Below are 14,391 nucleotides of genomic sequence, written 5' to 3' on the forward strand. Positions count from 1 at the left end.
TCGTATTAACCCCCCACTACGCAACTTAGTAGCTCGAATGTCGTGACATCATTCTTATTTTTCCCCAGTGCGCAGTTTATGTTAGCTACGTCGGACTGCTAAATTGATGCATGCTGAGGTCTTCTCTCTTGCAGGTGGTGTTGGGACTTATCTCTATTGTATATCTGACGCTATCACATGTCTCCAATTTCTTTACAAACTAGAGTTTTTTAAGAAGTTTTTAAATTCAGAAATAATTTTTGATTATAAAGTACAGAAGCTAACTGTTTTAGAAAATTGAACCAAAATAGACCCATTAAAGTTAAATATAAAGCAAGTTCACTGCTTTAAATTAGAATACATGCACTTAATATTTATAATATTTATATATGCACTTATTATTTATAAACGTATGGGGCATTTCTATTCAAAAATATAAATATTGACTTATATTTTTAATATTTTTTTATTTTAATTGCGCATGGTTAACTATATAATAAAAAAATAATGGAAACATCCAATTAATAGAATTATTCAAGTATGCATCTTTATAGCTATATGATCCAATTAGGGCTAAAATCAAAACTTAGTAATGCTTGAAATACATTTTTGTTCGTATTTGTATGCGTATTTTAACTTTATATTCAATGAATTTTAAGCATATATTCCGTTGAATATTTTTCACTTATATTGGATAAAAATGAAATAAGAATATATGTACTTAAATATTTATAAACCTATGCATTTCTGTTGAAAAATAAAAAATATGTGCTTATATTTTTTATTTTTCATTTTAATTGCTTACTTGTTAACTATATAATAAAAAAATTAATCAAAACAATACATCTTTGTCTAAACAAAACATTTACCATATTTAAGAAACTTCAAACAGACTAAACAAGACATTTATTACGCTCAAAAGTTTCTAACAAAAGATCAAACAAAACAATTATTCTGCTAAAAAAAATTTAACAACTATTGCATTATGCTGCGCAACAAATTTTTTTCTGTTTTAATTCGCATTGAATAATAACTTAATCTTTTTAGCCACATTTATCTCACGTTTCTTAAAAGATAGCAAGATATTTTTATTATATTTTAAAGGCAATTTTAAAGATTACTGACTACCCCAGAGGCTTCAATTTTACTATTCAGAAGACAAACATTATGAAGGGTAACTGTTATTTTTTACTCTTGATGATATTTCAAAAGAGATTATGCAAATATTATTTTTGTTCATGAAGTTTAGTTCTGTGATAGGGAAGGGTTGAGATTTTATTTTGAAGAAAATGAATGAATTACTTTTTCTGGCCTTCTTTTATATTCTTGTAAATAGAGTAGGGATTTAGGGGAAAAATTACCTTTTCGCATTTTGCTTTTAAAACGACCAAGTTATCCTATCGTATCATACTTTCATTTTCTAAAGAATTTTTATTCCGTCTTTTAAAATCTGATATATATAGCCTTCTAATCTATTTTACTTCTCATGTACTTTAATGCCTTCCGTTGACTTTCATTATTTCTCAAAAAATTTTGAGAATAAAAATATGTCATCCTATTTCGAGAGCATGTTTTCTGCTCATGAATAATTCATTATTTGGTTTCATTCGTTCATTTCATTTTTCAGTCATTCATTTATAGTTTCAGTTTAAATTAATGAAACACAGTTTCTAAAGCAAGTTCCTATCTTCGTCTGTTCTGAAGAATAAAAGAACCTTATTTATTTCCAAAAATTTGAAATCATAGTTTTTTTCCTCTTTTTTTTTAAAAAAAAAAGTTCCTTTTGAAAACTTCTAATCTTTAAAAATTGCAGCAAATGGAAATATTTCTTTTTATAATGGTTAGATATCTTATGATTGGCTTTTCAAATTTTTGCGCCAACCATAAAACTAAGTTTCAATTAAAATAACAATACTTCTTCTGAAAGTATAATTTTTTAAATTATTTGTTTGTTCATTGGTGCTTAATTTTAACCTTTGGTACTAATTTCCTTCAAGAAAAGTCATAAAAAAATTATAATGCACTTCAACCATCTGGAATAGAATATATATTGAGAATGGGATGATTGAAAAACATTCATAGAAAAAATAGTGCACTTTATTTATCTGGAATAAAGTGTATAATGTATATGAAATGATAAATGAACATTAATAATAAAAATAATGCTTTTCATCTATCAGGAATAGAATATAGAATGTGTATGGGATGATCGAAGAACATTCATATAAAAAATAATGTACTTCAGCTATTTGGAATAGAATATAGAATGTGTATGGGGTGATTCAATAACATTCACATACAAAATAATGCATTTCAGCTATCTGGTATACTATATACTAAAATCTGAATGCAAGGTATGATTGAGGTATAGAATGTTGCTTATTTTTAAGCCTATTTAATCATAACGTACTAAGCGTAGTGTTTACATCAGCAAAAAGTGTCAAACATAAATTTTTATTTATTAATTTTAAAAGTTTAGGTACCAGGTGGTAGTCACTAGGTGCTATTCCAGACTATAAAATGTGTATAGAATACTTTTTCATTAGAGTTGTTGCCGGAAAGCAACAGTGGACGTGAAACTATTGAATATTATGCTTCTCCTGCTTTGCAATATCATTCAGAGCTTTATCAGTGTTTATTAGTATCTATAAGCTTTTAATGTGATTCGAGTTAGAAATAAGTTAGCAAATATAAAGCTTTTTGACGTGGTAAAATTTGAGATCCTACGCTTTCTAAAGTATTGGGGTACGGCATGGCCCATACTAAAACTGTCACTGCGTTTACAAAAATTCACAGACTTATTTGTTGAGTAAGTAGAAACTAAAACAAACGATTAGCTTTTAAGATAATATTAATTACCAATATTTGTGTTTCTAAAACATAGAAAGCCTTAGTTTGATATTGTCTTCGTATCAATGATATCATTTAACGCATTGTAGTCAGTCGATTACAGATATATTTAGGGTATATAAAATGTAATAAATTTTTTCTTCATGATAATAGACCTAAATATTTGCATTGACATATACAATAAAAAAACTAAAACAGTAAAACTTATATTTTTTAAGCCAATATTATTCTCTGAAAGTGATGCTTTTATTTCATCTTCAGGCAATTATTAAAGCAGTTAGAGCTGGACTTCATGCAGAAATTGATCATACACACAAATATATTTTTACATTTTTAGCATCAAAGAACAAAAATAACCAAAATTTTAAACAGATTCCTTAGTATATTTATGTAATGATATCATTCAACGCATTGTAGTCAGTTGATTACAGATATATTCAGGGTATACAAAATGCACTCAATTTTTTCTTCATGATAATAGACCTAAATACTTGTATTAACATATAAAAAAAACTAAACAATAAAACTTTTATTTTTTAAGCCAATATATTCTCTGAAAATGACTCTTTTATATTTCATCTTCAGGCAATTATTAAAACAGTTAGAGCTGGACTTCATGCAGAAATTGATCATACACACAAATATATTTTTACATTTTTAGCATCAAAGAATAAAAATAACTAAAATATGAAACAGATTCTTTAATATATTTATGTAATAATACATATTGTTATTTTTTAGGCATACTTAAAGTCACTTGTGACTTATCAAAGCAGTCAAAGAAAGACTGGTTGCTGAATGTTTCCGCCACCGACAGTCAGCATTTTGCTGACGTTATGACAATTAACTTGAAAGTTGTGTCGCATACAACTTCTCGCAACAAAGGCGGAGTTACAATTGATTGCCGAAAACTAGATGTGACCGACAGATATATGGAGTTATTAAGTTTGGGAAATAGCCAAAACAAAAATGTTGGACACAAAGATGCCGCTGTTCCAGGACGTTATGGAGAAAACAGGCATTCACCAGAATTTTTATCTACTATCCCTAAAGAAGTATGGATTAATGAATCAGCAAGTATTGGAACGGAGGTAATCTCACACCATTACGTTCATTAACGATTTTAATTTATGTCAATTTGGATTAAGCTATTTTTTCTCTAAATGACTATTTTGAATGTATTTCTCGCATATAAAATCAATAATTATGCAGATTAGTACTATCTTATAAATTGAAACATTAAGATAATGAGTACTTTGTGGTGTTTTGTCTTGGATTGATATTAATACTCCTCAATTATTATTAGTGAATAGGCGTTATTACTAAATACTAAGAAATCATAAGCATCAAAATGATGATTACAAAAATTAGTCCATTTAAATAAGGTTAAGAAAAATAATGATTAATCAAATAATAAATTGGATCATTATATTGCAGAAAAATCCCGCCATATGTTTTCTACATTTTATCGCATTCTAAAAGTTTCTCTTTATTTTAAAAAAATATTTTTTTACATTATATCCATTTATTGTTTGCTTAAAAATACTAGAAGCATTAAATGGTCACTTTTATGGCTTAAAGCTAGTTAAAATTATTATTTTTGCCAAACAATTACATTTCAGTTGTTTTTGTCCATTAAAAAAATCACAGTTTTTTTGTTTTTTTTTTCAAAATAAATTATTCTTGAATTATTCGAGTAATTACTTGACTAACAGCCATTATTATTATTATTGGAAAATCAAAAAATCTGTATTTTTGCTAATTTTTTTAATATCTATCAGTCTAATCAGTACCAGAGAAATTATTTCCTTAATTTTATAAGGAGTACAAGTTGTAGTTGATTTATACTAGTTTCCACTATATTGTGATTTCCTATGCAAACGTACTACATTCAAACGCAGTAGTGCCAAGTGTCACGAAGTCATACATAATTCGAAACAGGTGCCGCTATAACAGTTAAATCAACAATAGCCATTGTGCATTATTGATGTTGATGAATATGGTGTTCATCAATGTTCTATACAGTGTTATTTCTCCAATTAAAACAGCATGTATAAAGTAAAATAAACAATAAATAAATTAGAGGAAAATTTATTTAATCTAACGATATATTTTTATTTATTTATTCATTTAATTAGATTTACTATATTGGTTATAAAAATCTATTTTTTAAAAAATTAAATATGAATGTTTGTATAATTCACTTTATTTTTTATCTTTTTGTTATAGATTTTTTTTCGGTCAAATGCTTAGAAAATACGTACATTTATTTTTTTAAAGTATTTCAAGCTGAATTTAAACAACACAGCGTATGTCTAGAGACGGTGTCGTTTTCTCAGAGAATTTCAAATTTACGTTAGAAATTAAATAAGTATATTTACTTTTTACATTTTTCTTCATCTGTTGAGCTAAATTTAAAATAGTTAAAATAATTAAATTTGTGAAAAATATGTCGATAATGTAAGAAATTCTTTTTAGGATATCTAAAAACAGCAGACATGATAAATTTTCCAATTTTTATTGGATTTGATACAAAACTCAACAGTTAAAATAGCATTGTTAAAGTTTCTTTTGCACGTGAAACGTATCAAGCGATATAATAAACAATAGAATACCCTCAAAGTGATGGTTGTTTCTAACTGAAATTAGCTTTGTAAGCACTGATGACTAATTGAAAAATCCTGCACTTTTCAAACCGTCAACATCACTTATCCACTCGTTTCGTCACTATAGGCCAATTGGATATGTATCCAATATTTTCTAAACATCTGACAGTTTTTAGGTTTATTACAATGAGCTCACTTAATTTTATTCTAATTAGAAAATATATCTTACTTTGCTCAAATAGCATGGTTTATGTCAACTCGCTTAAGCCTAATTCAACGTGATCGAGTACATTTTCCATATACGAACACATAGGAGCTGATTTTAACGAACCTAAAAAATTCCAGACTGACTAGATGCTCAAATAAGCATGATTTATGTCCACTCGCTTATAATGAGTCTACATGGCTCATTGCAATAAGCCTAATTCAGGGTGATTGAGTATATTTTCGTGGATTTTCTGAACACATAGGAGTTACGAACATTAAAAATTCTAGACTGACTGGAAAACACTGAAGACTTTTCTAATTAGCTTGGCTTAATTGCAAAGAGCTTGATTTTCCAGACGGTGATATATAAATGGTAAAATATGTGTCAAATGAAGATTGAAGGACTTTTCTTGGTTAAAAGTTTATTTATTTATTATTTATTGTTGAGTTAATTCAAGTAAAGTTTGCAAAAACTTAGTTCAAACACACGTTAATGCAAAATCGTATCTTTCGTTGTAATTGATGCATTTATACAAATTAAGTGCAGATTCTTTAACTTTATGACCTAATGTTGTTTCAGGTTGTTGCAGTTCGAGCTAGAGATAGAGACCACAGTTACGCTGGATTGCTTGTTTACGTAATTAATTATAACAACGAGGGAGATGACTCTTTCAAAATTGATTTATACACTGGAAGACTTATTGTTGATGCCAAACTCGATCGTGAAAGAACTTCTAAATATATCTTAAATATCACAGCTTTCGATCTTGGAAAACCACAAAAAACCGCATCAACTCAGATTGTTGTTAATATTCGCGATGTTAATGATAATGCACCAGCATTTGAAAAATCATCTTATCATTTTGTGATTCCAGAAAATGTTGAAAATGGAACTAGTGTCATACGACTTCGAGCAACTGATAATGATGAAGGTGAAAATGCTCGACTGACGTATAGCTTAGAGGGTCCAGCTTGGGATCGTTTTCATGTTGATAAAGACTCTGGTCTTTTGACCGTTATTGGAGCATTGGACAGAGAAAGTACAGAAAACTATGCTCTGCGTGTTTGGGCTAAAGATTCGTCTTTGGAAAAGGCACTAATGTCTTCAACTGTTGTCTATATTCGATTAGAGGATGTGAACGATAATCCCCCTATGTTTGGATTATCACAGTTTTGGGTTAAAGTTCGTGAGGATTTACCTTTAGGAACTGTTGTCATGATAATGTCAGCTAGAGATCCAGATTTGGGTGACGGTGGACGTGTGGTTTATGAAATGCTTGGTGGAGGAACATTTTCTGTCGATCCACAAACTGGTGTTGTAAGACTAGCCCGTTCGTTAGATTTCGAACAAAAGCAACTTTACAATGTAACCATAATTGCCAGAGATCAAGGTGATCCACCCCTATCTTCCGTTGCTTACCTGTTGGTTGAAGTTGAAGACGTTAATGAGAACTTTCAATCTCCGAAATTTCCGGACTTTGTAGCATCTGGATCTGTTCTTGAAAATAAACCCGAGGGTACTTTTGTCACTCAAGTTACTGCAACAGATTCAGATCCTCCTGGTATTGATTCCACCATAACCTATTCAATTCGCGATGGAGATGGTGTAGGCATATTTTCGATTGATGATCAGGGTAAGTCAGATATTTCAGTTATACTCTTTCATTTATGTACTTCAAATTTGGCTCATGATTAACGTGGTGTTTCTTTACGCTGTATTTGAAATTGAGCTAATTTTTGCAACTAATAATTATTAATATTTTCTTGGTCACAAAATCAGAGAGATAATATTGTATACAGATAACTTCTTAATGAATTTCTAATTTCTATAGTCAGTCTGGAAAAAAATAATTTTAACGAAAGCCTTTTTAGCAATATCTTAAAAATTATTTGAATGTTATATAAATAATGCATTTATTTTTCACTAAAATATTCGCACCATACATTTATAGCAAGTACCACAAATATTTCCAAGTTGAGGGATTAATTATTAGAAAGCTAATAATATGCTGTCAAATTCAATTATTGCGAACCCTGAGTTACCCACATAAAACTATGTTCTTACCCGCAGAATTTGGATTTAATAAGAAACTTTTCATAAACTTCAGGAATATTATTTTGTTAAAATTATTAGATAAAAGTTTTTACCAGTTCATGAAAATCTCATTTCTTTCCAAAGTTTTGCAGAAATGCTTTCATAGTTTATAAAGTTTTAAAATCTACATTACTTATTTTTAAACAACGTTTTTAGATTTTTACAGTATCTTGCTCAACGTCAGTTACGCGTAAATCACTCACAAAAAAACATAATTGTGAACTCTATTTCTTATAAGATTTGCTTCAAACTTTTAAATTTAATCTTTTATATTCCACACTCTGTTGTTAATACGATTAAAGCTACTTTTTATTTATATGAAAATATTTTGATCTCAATAATTTATAACTTTGATATGCTTTTTCATTAAACAAAAAGCTACATGTTACTCAAAAAATTATCGATATATTCTTTAAAATATCCTTCCTTCTGCTATTGTCTGAGTTCTACTTATTTCAAAAGAGCCATTAATTGGATTATGTTGAAAACCCGAAAGAAGTAGCTTATTCTTGTAGTTCTAAAATGCATTAACGAATCCTAAATTTTCTAAAATGCATTAACGAATCCAAAATTTTTCGCAAAATTCATGCCATGGTTTTAAAATTATTTTTATCCAAATGCAGCGAGGTTATTAAATACTTTGTTAAATATAATGAACTCTATATTATGATTACGCAGCTATAATTTTTTTTTCACTGTTATGTAAGCTGTCTCACTCTCTGCTAGAACATGATCTTTTCCATTATTAGTAAAGAAAATACATTTCGTAACAAAATTTTAAACTATGCATTAATTTATTAATTTTAAAATCTTTCAAGAAGCTTTTCTAGTATAATGATGTGTTAATGGAGGTTTAAAATAAGATATCGGGATTGTGAAAGTATTTTATAAAACTTAGGTTTACGTAGGAATTAATAAAGTGTCAATTTTGGTGCAAGATAGTCGGCTTTATTTATTAGGAAATAAAGGTAATTTTTGGTTTGTATGCAACTGGCAGTTTATCTACATAACACCTTATCTAAAAGGTAAGTGATACATTTCATTAATATATACATATATATATATGTATATATATTATTTCGACCATATAATAATTCGAATCAGATTTTTTTACTTAATTTGTTTCCTTTCTTTTTAAAGGTTTAATTTTCACTATGATAACGGGAAAAAATATAGGCATTTAAATAAATTCGGTATTTTAAAGTAAATGATGTATAGTGTTTTTTTTTAACATGGTTTTAGATATGTGACTACAAAATTGTATAACATGCACTATTTCGCACGTTTTTAGATTTTTTTTCTCGTTTGTTTTCGTTGTTCGAAATACAATTAGAGTTTTAAATATTGAAGTTTCAGTTCTCGATTATTTATTTCAAAAATTTTATACGTTTTATGAGTTGCTATAGCATAACGGTTAAGGCACTAAGTTGTCATTCTGAATGACAAGGGTTCTGTCATCGGTAACACCTTGAAGCCCACACACATTTACATCTATGGGTATCTTGGAAATAAAGGCTGATGGTGCACAATGCTGGCCGAATCACCACCATAATATCGTTATTCTCGAAATTGTGGAATCTTATTCTCCAACCACTGACAAATTGCTTTTGCGGATGTATTTTACTTTATAATTATTATGCGTCATAACAGGCTTTTTACGTATATATTAGTTTTATAACGCGTCCAAGATATATATAGCAGATTCATTGATAGTATCACTGTCAACATAACCAGTAGAAAAAAAAATATCAATGCTGTTAACAAATACTATAATCAACGCCAAAAACATACAATGAAGAGAAATACTTAGATATTACAGAATTAATCACATAGAAAGTTATTGCAACAAACTGGATAGAGGCGCGGCGTAGGGGTGAACTATATAAAACTTATAGGCGAATCTGTATATTTATATGAAAATGACAATAAATGAAATAAAAGCAAACAAGAAACAAAACAGCTTTAAACTGAGAGTGGAATAAGATGGTGTTTAAAGAAAATATTTTTAAAATTCTGGGAAATAGAGGATTTTGATTTTTGTTTTTTTGAGAAACTTTTTGGTATTTTCTGATACCAAACTTCTTACATTGTTTGAATTTTTTCGGATAATATCTCTCAACACTGCTTAGATACTGCTGATCTTGATTTTGGAGAATAGCATATTCTAATATAGTGGACACCAACCCCCGGGCTACCGGTCCGGGGTTCAAATTAAAACATTTATTTCCTTTTTATTTACTGTGATGTATTTGTCTCGGGTTTGTACGACTTTCCATGGTCGAGAGGTTAACCCTGAGGTGAGAGATGTCACCTGAAGCCCCACCAATAATTAATTGTATCTCATTTTGGAGGCATTGTTAAATACCATTAAATTAAAATTATTAATTCAAAACAATCTAGAATATAACAATCTAAGAATATCTCAATCTAGAACATAACAAAACAATCTAGGCCGCGGTAAAGTTATCAAACTTTTAAGCATTCCGTGGCGATAAAAAGACTGGGGAGCACTGTTTTAATAGACCTGAATGAATTAGTTACGTATTCTTGTAACATTTTCTATTTTGGTATTAGAAATTTTCTCTTAACTCTGTTTTATTCCCTTGCCAGTTTGTTGCAATTTTGTTTTTTTTACCAAACACACCTACTCATAAAGAAATGCCATACATTCTTTTTAGTCTGGTGGTTTTAATTGATTCTTTTTCCATCCTAATGACATTGACAGACAGACTGCCAAGAAGCCTTTTAAACTTAGGTCTGTCAGACCTACGCTCAATGGTTAATTTTTTCCTAGCTATAACTTTTTTTTCATCATGATTTATTTTTAAATATTTTTGTATTTTTATAAATTTTTGTCAGGCTATTTATCATAAGATTAGTCAGTAGCATCGAAACTGTAAAAATAATGGTCAACACTGATTTTCGCTGTTGACTTTGATTTGGGAGAATAACTCCATATTTTAATGAAAAATTTAAATTTTTTTATGCTTCATTTAATTTTTTTACCAGTTTGTATATTTCTCTCGATTTATTGTGAGGGCGATGATAACATTGATTAATAGCACCAAAGCAGCTTTTAGCCTTCCACTATATGTATTTATTTTTTACATTATGTTTTGCCTAATTGACTTCTGCTCATAGACAGCTATTCTTTTATATGAAGAAATATAGTTTTGAAACTTGTATTGTGATAATTTAAATTAAAGAAAATGAACAGTAAAATTATTATTCTGAAGTTAACTTAATGAGGAAGTGATCATATTTGAACAATAACTATCTTGTAAATATCATATGTTGGAAAAAATTATAAAAATCGTTTCTTAATAAAGAGGTTCACATTAAAATATTTCAGAATTTCTTCGACTTTCGTTGGTCAATTAAAAAAAAGTTAATGATTCTTTTAATTTACCTTTTTATTGGAAAAAAACATGTATTTTCACTTTTTTGCTAAAATACATTTTGAGATTTAAAGATTTCTAAGTGTTTCTACACAAAGTGTTTTACAATTTCTACGACCTTTGTGGATCTATTCACAAAAAAATTCTTTTAATTTATCTTTTTATTGGAAAAAAAATAAATAAATTTCATTTTTATGTTGAAATACATTTTGAGTCTTAGTGATATAAGAGAAAGCTAAAATACATTCTGCCTTGATGATCTATTTTTTTTAAATGGTTTTCACAGACAAAAGTCTCCATCACTACTACGCTTTTATCTTCTTTTTCGAAATTCTTATTTATCATTTAAACCATCACCTAATCTTTTTTTTCTTCTTTTCACTATTTTTTGTATAGATTAATGTTATAGAATGTGTTTTTTTATTATTATTATTTTTTGTATGAGAGTAAAATAGACACAGAATAGATTCTGACTATCTTTTTTTTTTCGCCGGTAAAAGTAAGAGAAATTGCTGATTAGCATGTAAATTGGGACGCGCAGTTCTTAAAAGGAAATTTATTCTGCTTTTGATGATCCAAGAGCTTAAATTGAAGCATTCTCTAAAGACATTTTTTCAGTCGCACAATATTTCTGAACGGAAACATTTTTTTGTGAGATAAATGCTTACATAATTTGAAAACATTGTTTTTGATTTTTTTTCTGCCTTAAAAATAAGATTAACTTTTGTGATTGCTGAATAAATATTACATTTTAGTTTTAAGGACACATATTAAGTCTATTTGCTTTAGAATATATATTAATGTATGTATATATATATATATGCAAAATAAAACAATCGAGGAAAAAATATAGAGATAGCATGGAAAGTAATATAAAGATTTTTTAAGGGAGAGGAGGAAAAAAATTATTATTTTTTTTTAAATATTCAAAAAATTAAAAATTATAATATATATTAAAAAAATTAAAAGTCGAACAACTAAATTAGGAAAATCTATAATATCATCATTACCTCACACGATTATATCCTCAAAAAAGTGCAAAATAAACAAAAAGTGCGAAATAAAACAATCAAGCAAAAAATAGGGAAAAAAATTTAAACACCTGCAGAATAAAATACGAAATGTATTACATAAGGAAATTAATAAAATGTAATATATAAATAAATTTATAAAATGTAATATATTAGAAGAAAATTAAAAAAAATANTTACTTCCCACCCCCCTTTTTTTCATTAATTTTTCTTTGTTTTATTCTTCATTTTGAACTATATATATATATATATATATATATGAGAAACGGAAAAAAATTAAGAATTTTCAATTTGTTCCATTTTTTCTGTTAATATAATTTTTTTATTTATCCCATCTAGTTTACCTATTAAAGTACAGCTTTTTCAATTATCCTGCATACATCAAAATCCATTATTCAAGCTATGTTTATAAAAGCAGAAGACTTTAGATTTCAAAAAATTTTTTAAAAAAATCTTAGCTAGAAAACGTTATGATTAACACCAATGTAAGAAAAAAGTTAATAATCTTATTTTAAATAAACTAACTAAACATTGTTATTTTAATTTTTAATTAAACATTATTACGATTAACATAAATGTGATCATAAAACGTGTAAAACATTATTATGATAAACGCCAATAAGAAAAAAAATGATTTTCTTTTTAAATGAAATAGTTAAAAACTATTATTGTATTCTTTAATCAAGCATTATTACGATTAATTTCTAATGTAATCATAAAAGGTGAAAATCATTATTATGATTTATACCAATGTAAGAAAAAAATCATTACATGTGCTACCTGAAATATAAACCCAACTGTAAAATTTTCAAAGAATTCTTCAAATTAAATACATTTAGGCCCCATTGTTTTTATATGTTATCATTTATGTGTTATTAGTCTCAACACTCACTGAAGCTTTTTGAAGAGCAATTTGTGCAATAATCATCTAATTACAACTCTTCAGTTCAGCGACCTTTACTAGCTCATGGAACATGTTCATTTCTTTGACTTAGTGACATGGACGTCACAGTAGGCACTATTTTATCCTTGCTTGTGTCAATCTCATTCCCCTTATAAACGTATCAACGTCGCCCAGTATGTCTAATTAATATCACAGCGTTTCTAGCTCTTAAGAGCACAGAACAGAAAAAGCGTCACGCTGAGAGTTGGGCTTCATTCCTACACCATAAATGTCATCTTTTGATGGACTGCAGCACACTGTCTTTATTAATAAATTTTTTTATTTAATCTTACTGTGACACTTTGCATCAGAAATGTGATGCTCTAGTCATTTATGATCAGTCAGATTTAAAGAAAATATGCATGGGAGGTCTATTAATTGAATATTTTAAATTGGTTTTGGAATATTAATATTTTTTTTTATTCGAAAGTGTAAATGTCATGAAATATAAAACTAAAATTTCGCTAATGAATCCAAGGCTGTAAGCCGGAAAGGGGGGTCTGAAAGTCACCCCCATCAAAGAGAAGAAAGAGTTCTTCAGATTATAGGATTTAATAGTCATGTCAATAAATTGAAACGTTATTGTACGAAATGTCATGGCTGTACAAATAAATTTACTTTTTAATCAAATCGAATAAAATGCTTTTTAGAACAATGTTCAGCGCGTAAAAAAGAAAAAAAGTGACCACCTATCTAGCGTATGACCCCCTAATGATGGAATTTTTACCTAGTAAGAACCAATCTTAATGGTTCGAGGGCGTTATCTTAAATATGCAAATGAATCCGTGCAGGCGATATTTTTAGTTGCAAAATCAGACTCAAAAGTGTACTTTCTGTAAAGTTACAAAATAAAAATAAAAAATTTAAAAAAAAAAAAAAATTGGTACATTAGGCTTACATCTGCCTTCTTTGAATTCTTAAATGAATCTGTATTACATTTACATTATAAGACGCCATCTGGTGGCTCTGAATTACATTTCCATTATAAGACGCCATCTAGTGATTCTGAATTACATTTTCATTATAAGACGCCATCTAGTGGCTCAGAATTACATTTTCATTATGAGACGCCATCTAGGGGCTAATAATTTTATCAAATTCTACACTTTCTTTGAATAATCATACCTTCCTTAGAGCGGATTTGAATAACTGACTCTAAAAAGCGCAATCTGAAAAGTATGGTCCCAATAGTTTTTGCAGGAAAACGGTGGAATGTTTGGACCTTTAAATGTTAATTCTTTTGTGTATTTAATCTATCTGTAACAAATGGAATAATTTAAAT

The 14,391-nt window shown here is 28.2% G+C and overlaps 1 protein-coding gene across 6 annotated transcripts in view; it reads left to right on the top strand.

Moving 5' to 3' along the window:
- The window catches only part of LOC107448983 (FAT atypical cadherin kugelei), a 638,818-nt gene that overhangs the window by 271,489 nt on the left and 352,938 nt on the right, over window positions 1-14,391 (top strand). For all 6 annotated transcript variants that reach the window (XM_043040626.2, XM_043040631.2, XM_071187808.1 and 3 more), the window contains 2 exons: window positions 3,571-3,920; window positions 6,223-7,276. In XM_043040626.2, the coding sequence (XP_042896560.1) occupies window positions 3,571-3,920; window positions 6,223-7,276 (1,404 nt within the window). The remainder of the gene's footprint in view (window positions 1-3,570; window positions 3,921-6,222; window positions 7,277-14,391) is intronic.

This window comes from Parasteatoda tepidariorum, chromosome X1, assembly GCF_043381705.1.
Source record: "Parasteatoda tepidariorum isolate YZ-2023 chromosome X1, CAS_Ptep_4.0, whole genome shotgun sequence".
Taxonomy (NCBI): Eukaryota; Metazoa; Arthropoda; class Arachnida; order Araneae; family Theridiidae; genus Parasteatoda; species Parasteatoda tepidariorum.